General features: G+C 65.8%; 1 protein-coding gene across 3 annotated transcripts; it reads right to left on the reverse strand.

The window, feature by feature from the left end:
• Positions 1-1,065: 1,065 nt before the first annotated feature.
• On the reverse strand, positions 1,066-9,498 carry DUSP9 (dual specificity phosphatase 9). Of its 3 annotated transcripts, none has more exons than XM_059050018.2 (4): positions 9,432-9,498; positions 3,663-4,070; positions 1,920-2,369; positions 1,066-1,663 (listed from the first exon to the last, which is right to left on the reverse strand). In XM_059050018.2, exons 2-4 carry the CDS (start codon positions 4,033-4,035, stop codon positions 1,338-1,340), a joined length of 1,149 nt encoding a protein of 382 aa, XP_058906001.1. In that variant the 5' UTR covers positions 4,036-4,070; positions 9,432-9,498; the 3' UTR covers positions 1,066-1,337. The 3 variants fall into 3 exon arrangements, with proteins under 3 accessions (XP_058906001.1, XP_066879023.1, XP_066879022.1); XM_067022922.1 differs by having other exon boundaries at positions 9,442-9,496; XM_067022921.1 differs by lacking the exon at positions 9,432-9,498 and adding an exon at positions 8,454-8,603.
• Positions 9,499-12,580: the final 3,082 nt, after the last annotated feature.

The raw sequence follows: 12,580 nt of genomic DNA on the forward strand, positions 1-12,580 counted from the left end.
AATGGGTGGCGAGTGAATGGATGGCTCAGCCAGAGGTTGGGCCCACGGGCGGTGTGGAGCCCGATGGGAAGTGACATGCGGGCGGGTGGTGTGCGCGCCGAGCAGCCCGGCACACCCCCCTGCAGGTCTCCCTCCCTGCCTTCTCCCCCAGACTCTCCAAGGTGCTCAGGAAGCTGCTTCCCTGTTTACGATCTTACAGAAACCATTTATTCAGGAACAATGAAAGAAAGCAGCCGTGGTGTGGATTCCCAAGGGTGAGACGGCCCTGGGCCGGGTCCGGAAGCGGGCTGGTGCGTGAGTGGTGACGCACAGACACACACACACACACACGCACACACACGCACACGCGGCGCCCGTGAGGGGTATATGTCCTGCAATGAATGACCGTGTGTGTGTGCAGCTCGGCCCCTTCCCTGCCCCCCAAACCAACCACCGCTGTGTGGGACCCACAGCAGCAAAATCCAGGCCTTCCTCGTCCCCTCCCCCACCCCCAGCTCTTGCTTTGAGACCCCATCTCCTCCGGAGGCACTTTGACCACCCTCAGTCACAAAGAGCCCCAGTGATCCTGTCAAGACATCTGGGGGAAGAGGAAAAAAAGCATCTTTTCAAATGTCAAGTGGATAAACAGGGCGCCAGATGTGCGGCCGGGAACCGCCCAGCGGCTCCCAGGCCGGCGCCCTCCCCTCTAGTGCTGCCCAGCGAGGAGCCGCCCAGAAAGGGGCCGTCCCTGTGGACGCTGGGTGGCCGCTGCGCCTCCAAGGCCACGTCCCCGGGGAGGCCCCCGGTCCCAGGGGGCCCAAGCCCTCCGTGGAGGAGCAGGGGGTGACTACGCTGGTGGCGGCGGCGCACCCCCCCCCCCAGTAGCCATCGGGAACAGGGCTGGGACCGGGAGCTGGTCCCCGTGGCAGACGAGGCGGCGGGACAGGCCCACGGCCCTCCTGAAAGGGGAGACCGCGGGGGGCTCGGGGCCCCGCGCGGCTGGCAGGCACCGGGAGGCGTCCCTGAGGATGGGGCTCCCCAGCCCCGCCCCGCGAAGGACAAAGTAACAGTCGCAGAAGAGGCAGGTTCTGGAGCGGGGTTCCGCCCACGGGCAGCGCGGGCCAGGCCGGCGGCCCCAGGCCCGGCCCATAGGCACGTTTAATAGGATTCCCGCGGATGTTGCAAGTGGGTAGGACAGGCCTGTCCCCACCGCCACCCTGGAGGGGCTCCCGGCTCCTGCCTGGTCCCACAGCTCCGCATGAGGTATTGCGCTCCCCCCGCCCCAGGCCGAGCCCCTCGCCGCTGCCCCAGCACGCGGGTGGCTGGGCTCGCGCACCCGCTGGGGGCGGCCCGGGGCCCTATGTGGCGTCCAGCTCGAAGACGCCGTCGCTGGTGGGCGTGGTGAAGAAGGAGGGCGGGTCGGAGGCGGCCGACTCGTGGCCCCCGCTGCCCCCATCCCGGGCACGCCGCTCCTCCAGCCGCAGGCTGCGCTCGAAGTCCAGCAGCTGCCCCATGAAGTTGAAATTGGGCGAGATGTTGGACTTCTTCCGCTTGACCAGGTCGTAGGCGTCGTTGAGCGAGAGGTGCAGCTTCTGCATGAGGTAGGCCACGGTGACGGTGACGGAGCGGCTGACGCCCGCCAGGCAGTGAACGAGCACCCCGCAGTTCTGGGACAAGGCCTCATCTAGGTAGGGGCAGAGGGGGGCCCGCGTGAGGTGCGGGTGGTGGCCTGCCGGGGCTCCCTGGCAGTCCCCGCCCCGTCCTCCGAGCTGGGGAGCTGCTGCAGTGGTGCCCGGCCCCGCAGGGCCACCCCGGCCGGGGCTGTGGGGAGGCAGCTGGGCCTGGAGGAGGAGCCCAGGTGAGGGAGGGGGGAGACGTGGGAGAGGCCAGCAGCCAGGCCCGGGGCTGGGGAGGGAGGGGGGAGTGCACAGCGGCCTCACCAATGAACGCGATGGCCTCCGGAAAGAACTGGGACAAGTTCTGGCTCCAGTGGTCCGAGATGGGGATCTGCTTGTAGTGAAAGTCGCCGTTCTTCTCGAAGAGGTTAGGCAGGTTTGGGGTGACATTGAGGATGTAGCGGATGCCCAGCTTGGCCAAGCTCTCCACGTTGGCCGAATCCCGGGCACTGCCCAGGTAGAGGTTGGGCAGGATCTGGACGGGGAAGGACGGCAGCGGCCCCGCTGGGGGGGGCGTGGCGCCCTCCGAATCCAGGCCACAGCTCATGGAGTCACGGTCGGGCTCGGACTCCGCGTCGGAGCAGTCGGAGCCCAGGCACAGGCCGCCGAGCCCCACCACTGGGCCGGGCACCGGGGCTGTGCTTGGGCCCCCACGGCTGTCAAGGCTGGTCTCACATAGGTGAGGGCACTCGGCCTGGAATCTGCTGAAGCCACCTGGGAGGGGACAAGGGGAGGATCCCATTGATCGGGCCTCCTGGGTAGCCGAGTGCCCTGGCTGGGGATAGGGACCCCGACCCTGGACAATCCCGATGCCTGAGGGGGCTGGCAGATGTCTCCAAAGGGAACTCGAAAGCCAGCACTCTGACCTATACTGGTCTCCCGTGTGGTGTGCTCAGCACTGTTGGCTGCTCCTCCGAACGGCAAGTGCCCACTGCAGCTGCAAGACGCCAGGCTGGGGCAGAGCCACCCAAAGATGATCTTACACCCCCCACCCCCCACCCCAGGGCCAAGCCAAGGCAGGCACGAGGGCTCAACAGAGTTTAGAGGCATTGCCAGCCTTGGGGAGGACAGCGGCCATCAGTTAAAGGAGAGGAAAGGTTCAGATGTGAGTTCTCTGCCTGGGTGTCTCCCGAACCAGGTCGACCAGGAGCACCCCGAGGTTAGGGGCCAGGTCACAGCCATGTCTGTGCTCTCCTCAGGGATGAGGTCGACCCCAAGAGGCAGAGAGCCTGGGAGAGAGTGCAGCATTCCACCTGAATGGTCCCGAAGTCCCAAGAACTGAACATCTCCAAACATCTACAAACAACTACTATTTCCTTGGGGATGGGGGTGGGGGCCTGGAAATTGGACATTTTATGTACTTCTATGTCCCTGTGCGTTCAGAATGGAGCAAGGGACGACAGGGCAATGACCCTCCTGGATGGGGAGGTGGGGACAGCTGGCTCTGTAGGTTCATGGGAATCTCGTCCCTACCCTGGATCTCTGGGGGTGTTTGGCTTGGCAAGGAGCCAACATGCCTGTATCAGCCCATCTCCCCTCCACTCCCAAGGCCTGCCACGACCATGGCAGGCGGGGGAGCGGGGGAGGTCTCTGCCTCCTCCTGCTTTCACTGCTTCTCTCCCTCTCTCTTCCCCTCCCCCTTCCAGACCCTTTGCTGAGCGGGATTTGTCCTCTTGTGGCTCCAGCCTCCTTCACCCATGGCTGAGCAGCTGGGGGAGGGGGGGATATGATGGGATGGGGGCTGGGAGCCCGAACTGGGTATGCCATTCTCGAGCATCCAGGGAGCCAGGTCAGGGCAGATTCTCCCCATTTTCCAGACTCAGAAACCGGGGCTCCCAAGAGTGAAGGACTTCCCCCCGGTCATGCTCAGGGGAGGGGACTCTCACCTCCACTTTAGACAAAATGAGGTCAAATGAATCATGAAATGTCCTCAGAAAGCGGGGCCCGGCCCTCCCTGGGCTGGGGTCCTCCCCAGGCTGGTGCCCGCGGGCCACCACCCGCACCTACCCTGTAGGTAGTAGGCCAGGTAGCCTTCCTCCCGCAGCTTCTGGAGCAGGGTGCCCAGCACCGACTCGGCCTCCCACTCCTCGGCCTCGGCCTCGGCCTCCCCGCGCCGGTGCCGGCCCCCGCCCTGGTCGTACAGGAGCACCGGGGCGGGCGGGGGCGGCTGCAGCGGCGGCCCAGGCAGGAGCGCGCGCACCGACAGGCTCCCCCGCCGCAGGCGGCGCAGCAGCAGCGCGGGCAGGGCCACGCTCAGCGCCCCGCCGATGCGCGCCGACTCGTACAGCTCGCGGCTGCGGCAGTCCAGGAGCAGCAGCCGCGGCCGCGGGGGCGACAGCTCCCGGCGCAGCCACAGGCACGAGCGGCCCAGACCCTCCATGGGCTCGCGGCTCCTGGCACGTCGGGCCCCGAGAGCTGCAGAGAGAGGGAAGGCGCGCGACGTGAGCCCGCGTCCTTCGCGCCCGGCCGCCAGCGGGCGCGGGCCCGGGGGCCAAGACGGGAAGCCAGGCCCGGGTCCTGAAGGCGGGCTCCGAGGGTCCCGCACGGACGGCCCTCTACTGCCTGGTTCTCTTCTCGTACCCCTCCTACAGCAAGGATATGCACAGCAAGGATATGCAGAAAGGCGCCCCTTGCGCCCCAAGCAAAACGCCCCAGGCAGCCACTCGGCGTTGCTTCCCGTCCCGGGAAGGGAAGTGTGAGAGGTCCCCCAGGAGGGGAAGGCTGGGGGCCCAACGGCCCCTTCGAGAGCCGCCGTGGGTCCCTTCCTGGCCCCTCCTGGGGGCCCAAGGCCGCAGCCATCTCCCCCCCCCACCGCCTTTCTGCGTCTCTCACTCTGCGTGCCCGCGGTCACTCCCCACGTTCGAGCTGCCGACTTGGGGGGCGTGTGCGCGTGAGAGGGGGTCCAGGCCGAGATCTCCCCCATGGCCAGGCGGGCCCGGGTAATAGAGGTGGCGCCGAGGTGCTGGACCTCGGCCGGCCCGACCTCTCGGAGCTGCCCTCCTCCCCCCCGTAGAAAACAAAAGGAGAGACCTGGAGCGTGATCCCGCGGCGAGCGGCCGCGCGCGGACGTCCGAGCCACGGCCACCGCGGGACGAGGGGCGCCGGCCGCGGGCAGGGAGTCCCCGAGCCCGGCCACCGGGAAGAGGGCGGGGCAGCGGAGCAGGCGCGCACGTGGAGGCCGAGTCCACCGCCGCCCGCGCACCGGCCGCTTCCTGGCAGTGGGACCCAGCTTCCACCTTGGAAGCTGCTGCCTTTGGACGTGGAGTTGCCGTTTGGAGGGGCGGGGCGGCGGGGGCGGGCTCAGGGGGGCCGGCGAGCCAACGGGTGCCCTCGAAAGCAGTTGAGTGGGCCCTGCAAGTGGCGCGCTGAGCCGGGGCTTCCACCGAAGCGGGACTGGGCCAGGGCAGAGGCCAAGGGCAGGTCAGGGGCCCAGCAGGGGACCAGCTGCAGCTCCCCTGGCCGGCGCCAGTCAGGCCCCTGGAGGCAGGGGGAGGGGTGGGGACAAGAGCCCAGTGGCCCTGCCCCGGAGGCTGCCTCCGGCCCTACTCATTTGGGGTGACCATCGCGTCCCCTGACTGGACTTCAGTGGCCCCATCTATGTAACAGGCCCCTCATAGCCACCGCCTCGGCTACCATGGGATGCTGGTGAAATCGTGGAGGGGAGGGGGAAGCAGGACCAGAAACCCGCTGCTGCCTTCTGGCCAGAACTCTGCCCAAGGCTAGCTGCAGGGCTGGGCAGGCAGAGGGCAGCTTCTGGGCACCACAACGGCTTCCTTCGTACAGGCCAGGCCAAAGGCCCCAAGAGCTCTGTGCTCTCAGCCCTGAAGTGGGGTGCTCTGCTCTTAGCACATTATTGATCCTGGGGGTCACCCCTGGCTCCTCGTTTTGTCAAGAGCCAAGTCATTTCCACCTAAATGTCTCTCACGTCTGGGCATTCCCCTCCGCCCCCTGCACCGGCCTGGGTCACCATCATAGCTTCCAAAGGCCTCTCCCTACCTCCAGGCCTGTCTGCCTCAACCCTGCTCAGCCCTGCCCTGCAGCAAAGGCCCACGGTGTCCTCCATACCTTCCATGGGCCCAGGATGGTGAACAGGCAGGACACACCGAGCCCCTGCTTGCACGGCACCCCCAGGCCTGCAGGACAGATCACTAATAAACCGAGGGACCGAACAAGAGAACACCAGGTGTGATAAGTGCTGAGACAAGGCAATGAGCTGGGGGAGGTTTCTGAAAAGTCTGGTCTGTGTCCCTTCTCTGCTTAAAGCCCATCTAAAGCAAATAGCAGAGTTGAAGGAAAATGTACAGCAGATAAGATAAAACTCAGACAGCTTAATCAAAAGGTCAAGTAAGACTCCGACAGATCAACGGGCAAGGAACCAGGAAAGACCGCGTGAAGAAGGAAATGCGATCGGTCCAAGGCGTCTGGGGGAGCGTTCGACCTCAGGCACGGTGACAACGACAGAAAACAAGGTAACATTTCCCACCGGTCACATTAGTGACATGTTCTCAGCATGCGAGCTCCCAGCGCTGTGGCAAGGGTGCTGTGAAACTGGCCTGCTGCTCTATTGCTGGTTGCTAGAGGGTTCTCTGTTGGTATGGCCCTTTTGGAAGTTAACGTGGTAATATGCGTGCAGAGCTGGGAAGGACACCACACCCTCTGGCCGCTTTTGGTAGTCTACCCCAAGGAACTAAATAAAAGAAGGCGGAGCTGTGCACACAGGGTGGGCGCCACAAGACGGGTCACTAAGGAGTGAAGGGCGCAAAGCCGCCGTTGAGGACGGTTCAGTCCCGCGTGGCTGCCAAAGGCTGCCCTCACGGACCACAAAGTAAGATGAGAAAACTTGGGAGGCGATGCTGGGGAGAGAGAGGGCAGCTTACAGAGAGCCAGCTTTGCCTCGAAGGGGCCTCCAGTTGCGCCCTCCCTCCCTCCCTTCCGGGCCCACCACATGCATCCAGGGGCCTCAGGCAGCTGGCCTGGGTCCCCTTTGCCCCTAGTCCCGGCCTCCTCCTCTGCAGCCTGTCCTGATTCTGTTCCTTCTTCAGCCATTCCCCCCCCCCACCCCGCACCCAAGGTTTCTGTCTCCCTCCTCTGTGCTCCAGGGCTCAGTTCCCCGAGGTTTCCGGCTGGGCCAGAGCGGAGTGTGTGTGGGGGCATTTCCTTTCCCTCACATCCTAGCTCCCAGAGACAGAGGTTGGCTGCCACGTGCCCATGGACCCCAAGCCTGGGAGCTCCCTCCAGGCCTGCCGCAGCTGTGGGCAGGAGCCTGGGGTGGGCAGGGGTTGAAGGCACCAAGGGGTTCTGCAACGTGCCAGCCTGGGGTGTCTGGCTTGGCGGAGTCGTGGGCAGTTGGGGTGGCAGCACCCGACAGGGAGGTGGAGAGATACGTGTCCCCACCCGCCCTGTCCTGAGGGCTCAGTGTGGTGGGAGAGACGGTCGCCAACCCCGCTGGAGGTAGGAGCTCCTGAGGTGCCTAATCCTGCTTTCTGGAGAGGGCTCCCTGGGGGAGGTGACCGGAGCCGGGCTGGGAAGCGGAGGATGAGAAGGGAGGCGACTTCTGCAAGGGTGAGGGGAGAGGAAGCTAGGCTCCAAGAAACCCTACCTAACCCCCGCCCCCGGGCTGGGGTTCTGCGGGGCCTGCGCCTCGCAACGCCCGAGGAGGGAATCCCCTGCGCCTCGCTCCGGACCCCTGCCGGCCAGCCCTCCCGCCGGGAGAGAGCGCTCAGGAGGGGGATTCAATCTCGAAAGTGAGCGCTCGCTGCCCGGCGCCAGCAGCGCCCGCTGCGCCAGCAGCAGGACAGACTGGAACCTGTTGCCACCTCCGCACTGCAGGGCTGAGCCCAGCCAAGCCCCCCTCCCCCGACCCTCGCCCGGCCCGCCCGCACTCGCGCTCGGGCCCCCGCAGCGCCGGCCCCGCCCCGCACTCGCTCCCCGGGCGCGCCGGGGCCTCGGCAGGCCCCCTCCGGCGGGCGGAGCCAGGCCGCGCGCTTCCCGTAGGGTGGACGCTGCGCCCGTCGCCCCAGCTCCCGCCGGGCGCCCCCGGCCCCCGCCCGGCCCAGCCAGTGCCCCTCGGAGGCCGCGGAAACGCTGCTGCCCGTAGGCCTCGCGCGCGCCGCGTGCGCCTTCTGGTCCCTGGAGCCTCCCGAGAGCGGCGCCCCGCCTCCCCCTCCATTCCCCCCCCCCCCCCCCGCCTCCCCGAAACACACGGTTCCCGCCGGGCCGAGGGGCAGAATTTCGGCTGTCACGGCCGGGTCACATGGCCAGGAGCAGAACTCCCAGCAACAGCGTTCCTGCCAAATCCACTGTCTTTTCCACCAAATCCACTTTCCGCTGGGGATGGCTTTCTGCTTTTCCCGGTCGGCCTCCTCGCGGGACTGGGAGTTCCTCCAAGGCAGGAGCGGGGTGTGTGCCCGGCCCCAAGCTGGCCCCAGCCCCCAGTGAAGGGTCTGGCACGCGGCGCTCACGGAAGAAATGCTCGTTAACAAAAGAAGGCATATGAATGAATGAAACCAATTGTTGCGTGAGGGAGCCCAGGAGGGGACCGCTCCTGCTTTTTTCCTCAGCGGGTCACACACTCGCCCCCACCAGACAGGCACAAGCACACGTGCGCACACGGCCCTCCCCCCACCGCACAGGCAGAGGGGCACACGCGGCCCTCCGACTCCTGCCCCCAGGAAACCCACCTACTACGTGCGTGCCGGCAACTGGGGCCCCTTTGGTCCCAGCTGGGCCGCCTCCATTTCAGTGCCTGCCTCTCCCTTCCTCTTCCCCGCCCCCCTCCCCCCCATCTAAGTACGGTACCTTGCACCCCAAGTGCCTTCCTTATCTCTTAGGGAAGAGGCCAAGCCAGTCGCCGGCGAGCCTCAAGGTCTGTTTAGGGAGGCACCTGGGGGGTCTCAGGATGGTGAGCCGCTGCTGCGAAGGCGAGCCAGAGGCGCCTGGCAGAGATGCCACCAAATGCTGCAGCCTCCAGAGCCCGCGTGCCAGGTGTTGGGACTCGGGATGTGCTGGGGGACGTTGCGGGCTATTTGCGATGGGGGCGGGGCAGGGGGCTGGAGAGCATGAATGCAGCAGGTGTGCATATACATGTTGGGGTGCATGGGAGTGCGTGCTGGGGATGCTAGAGGTGTGTGCCTGGGGACTGGGGAGGGTCGGCCTCTGGGGTGGGGGTTAGTGTTGGGGTTTGTTCAGGGCTGCGCGGATTGCAGTGTCTCTGGGCTGGGAACGTGGGTGGGGTGTCTGTACTGAGCATATGGGGAGTTGGAGATGGTGGGGCACGGTGAGGAGAGCTATGTTAGTGCAGACATCGCAGGGATGTGTTTGGCGTGTGTGTGTGTGTGTGTGTGTGTATGTGTGTGTGTGTGTGAACGCGCGCGCGCTCGCGCTCCCGCGCCTGGGTGTGTACTGAGGCGTGGCAGCGTCTGGGATGGGTGCTGGCCTGAGTTGGGGACAGTAGTGGATGGTGACTTAGCGGCTGCTGGTGTGTGCACCGCAGGGACCTGGGTCCGCGGTGCATGGTTTGTGCACGCGCGTGTGTCAGGGGGTGTGCGTGGCCACGGACACGGGAGGTGAACGGGCAGGATGCGGGGGGTGTGCGGTGGTAGCACTGAGTGGGTCTCCCAGGGGCGCGTGCCTGGGTCTCCCAGGGGCGCGTGCGTTGGCCCTGTGGGGTGCGCTCTGGCAAGACTTTGGGGGTGCAGGGTGGAGGAGCGCACGTCGGGGGGCGGCCAGGCAGGGTGGGGGTGGGGTGGGTGCCCGGGCGCCGCGTGCTCCGCTCACCTCCGCTCACCTCCGTTCCGCTCGGCTTCCTGCGCCGGCTCCGCGCGTCGCGGCCGGGAAGTTTCCGAAGCCCGGGCGGCGGGAAGCGCCACAGCCTCTGCCGCCGAGCGCCACCGGAGCCTCGGGCGGCGGCCTCGCTTGGAGCCGAGGGGCCGCCGCCGCCGCCGCCGCTGCGGAGGGAAACTCCAAATCCCGCCTCCGCCGCCGCCTCCTCCTCTCCCGTCGCCGTCTTCTCCGCCCCCTGCCCAGGAGGGGCAATGTCGCCGGCGGCGCGCAGGGAGGGAGCGGGGAGGGGCCGCGGCCTGCCCGGCGTCTCCCTCCACCTCCCCCGCCCGCCTTCCTCCCACCTGCAAGCTCTGCCCACTCTGCCCGGTGTGGCCCCTCTCAGGGATGTCCCCCGCAGCCCCCGGCCCCCAAGGGCCCCGCTGCCTGGGGTCTCCGAGCTTGGGGTGCTGGAGTGGGGTGGGGGGCCCTGACCTAGGTAGGGCCTGGGCTGGGAGACGGCTGCACCGAAGAGTCTCTGCTGGCACCCCTGCTACCCTCAAGAGAAGCGAAGGGACCCATCGAGGACCATGCACAGCTTGGCCCCCAGAGCCACCTCCTGCCGCCACAGGGGATAGGGCATGAGGTCCAGCTGACGGCACTGCAAGTGCCCCCGACCACCGGTTCCCCTGGCACTATCTTTTCTCCCTTTTTCACGTATCGGATTCTGCCTAACGGTCATAGCATTTGGGCTTCAGTGCCTGGAAGGGATGGAGCCAGGACATTGGGGGTGGGGCTGGGAGGGGGTGCTGTCACCAGGCCCGGTTCGCTTTCCTCTGGACCCAAGGCCACCAGGACCTCATTTGGTCCTTATATCAGTCTGGGAGTCGGAGGAGACCGTTCCCATGCTATAAGTAGGGAAACCGAGGCAGTGGTTTCCTGGCGATCACACGGTAGTGCAGTGACAGGGCCCGAGCGGGCTCAAGGCCGGGAGAACACGGAGAGGAAGGCAGGCAGAGCCGGGGTGCCAGCCGCCCCACGGATGAGGGGCAGCCGAGGGAGGCCAGGCTGCCTGGCTCGTGTCTGCAGCAGCCTTGAATCCCCCTGAGTCAGCACCCCTGGAAAAGAGAGGAGAGGGGCCGCTTTGTTTCCTAATCCGTACATTTGGGGAAAGGGGCAGACCTCATGACCTCCAAGGGCCCTCCTAAGCTTTGCTGCAGTTTCTCTCCAGGTTGTGGGAGCTTGGCATGCCCACCCTGCCCGCTGCCCCCTTCCGGCCTCAGCAGATGCCCGCCCTTACAACCCTCCCCCTGCTTGAGCCCCTGCTGGCAGGTGCATCTGACAGGCAGGCCTGAGGTGCCCTGGGCTGGGCTGACCTTTCACCTCCTCTTCAGCGTCAGGGTCCCAGGGTCCAGCGTGGAATTGAACCGCCAAAACGACACCACACGGGCGAGCAAACGAAGCTGTGTGTGGGTCGTGCTGCTCGACGCCGTGCTTCTGTGACACTCCACGGTGCCAGCTGTCCTGAAGTCAGGGGGCCTTTGCTAAGAAATCAACGTGTGCCAAAAGCCTGCCGTTCATCAGTTGGACCAGTTTATCTGTCAAAACGTGAAACTACATGGAAACCAAGAAAGATGGGGCTGGCTCCGCTGGCCATCCTCCCATTTGGAGAAGACGTACGGCAGCCGTGTCGTGGCCCTGGGCACTCAGCTGGCCCCCTGCAAAGGCTCGGTGAGCTGACTCACAGAGGAGTATCTGGAAAGGTTGAAGAACCAGCCGCCGCTCCCCCCCCCCCCCACCGCAATCCTGCGCTTAGTGACTCAGGGCTGAACGGCTGGAGGAGGAACATTTGGATTGAATGATGCTGCCCCCCACCCCTGCAAAGCTCCTACCCCAGCCCTCCCACAGGGCCTCTGCTCTCCAGGCAACAAGACCCACCCAGCTCTGGAAGAGAAGAGACTAACACAGAGGGCCGGGCCAGTCCTGGGAGCTCCCAAGGCACAGATCCGCTCCCCTCGGGGAAACGGTGCCTTTCTCCTCGTCCCCGGGGACTTGTCTTAGGTAGCCAGGCCTGACCTGTTCCCTGTTGAGGAATAAAATGGAGAATCTTCTCGAAGAGCAATCGTGGTTGTTCTGCAGATGCAGCTGGGCCTCCGTCTCCGAAGCAGCCAAGCCCACGTGCTCAGATCCTGTCTGCTCCTAACAGAAATCTCGGGTTGGGCTGATGGGCCAGCTCCAGCCCTCACCCTCTCCTCTGTGGCCCTGCCCCCTCTCCCGCCAGAACCTCTGCTGGCAGCCAGGCACTCAGCAGGAGCTGCCTGCGCGCGGGCCGTGCCCCGAATGTGCCAGGGGCGTGTGCCACTGTTGGCCTTGGGCTGAAGGCGGCCATAGCTGCGCAGGTGCAGCTTTTTCCGGTCCGATCTGGGGTCCCTTTCTAGGCAGCTGGAGCTTTGAGGAGAGGCGCATCCCACCCGGTCCTTGCGTGGAGACCCTGCTCCCCCCGGGCACTGGCATTTGGGTGCACACGCATGCGAGCTCACGTGGCAACACCCCCCAGCCCACCGTCGCGCCTCCACCACTGGGAAACAGGCCTCGCTCTGCCCCTCCCCCATCAGAGGCGCTTGAGCCGGCATCCTTTAGATGCATCTCGCTACCAGTTGCCATGCCTTCAGGAACACATTCTAGAAGGCCCTGTTCCGGAGCACCCCACCTGCCTGCAGCAGCCCCTGGCAGAACCGCATCCGGACATTTGAAACCAAATGGCCCAGGGGTTGCTCTCACATGGGCACTTGCAGCCCAGGTGAAAGGGTGAGGGTGAGAGCCAGGCGGGGACAGGGGGGAGCTGAGGGGAGAGGAGGGGGGCAGGGCCAAGAGGCAGCTTGTGCAGCGCAGCGGCGATTGATTTCCGAGGGTCCGGGACCTCGGGAGCCATTAGCAGCCCCGTTCCGGGAGGGCTCAGGTTCAGGTTCGATAACCTGCTTATAAACCCCCTCCGGCCAGCTGCGCGGGCTTCCCTCTCCTTGTCTCGTCCTCCCAAGAAGCAGCGCGCGTGTGTCTGGATATACATTACAGATGATATAATCCTTTTACCGGGAGAGAGCCAGACACCCACGCCCATTGGCTGGACAGGCAAAGGGTGGTGAGATGGAAGAGGGGGGGAGAGAGGG

The sequence above is a fragment of the Kogia breviceps genome, chromosome X (assembly GCF_026419965.1).
Source record: "Kogia breviceps isolate mKogBre1 chromosome X, mKogBre1 haplotype 1, whole genome shotgun sequence".
NCBI classification, from domain to species: Eukaryota; Metazoa; Chordata; class Mammalia; order Artiodactyla; family Physeteridae; genus Kogia; species Kogia breviceps.

Coding starts and splice junctions, on each gene's coding strand:
- DUSP9 (XM_059050018.2), bottom strand. CDS start 4,035: ATGGAGGGTCTGGGCCGCTCGTGCCTGTGGCTGCGCCGGGAGCTGTCG. Junction 2,370..3,662: donor CCTGGCCTACTACCTACAGG/GTAGGTGCGGGT, acceptor GTCCCCTCCCAG/GTGGCTTCAGCAGATTCCAG. Junction 1,664..1,919: donor GGAGGCCATCGCGTTCATTG/GTGAGGCCGCTG, acceptor GCCCCTACCTAG/ATGAGGCCTTGTCCCAGAAC.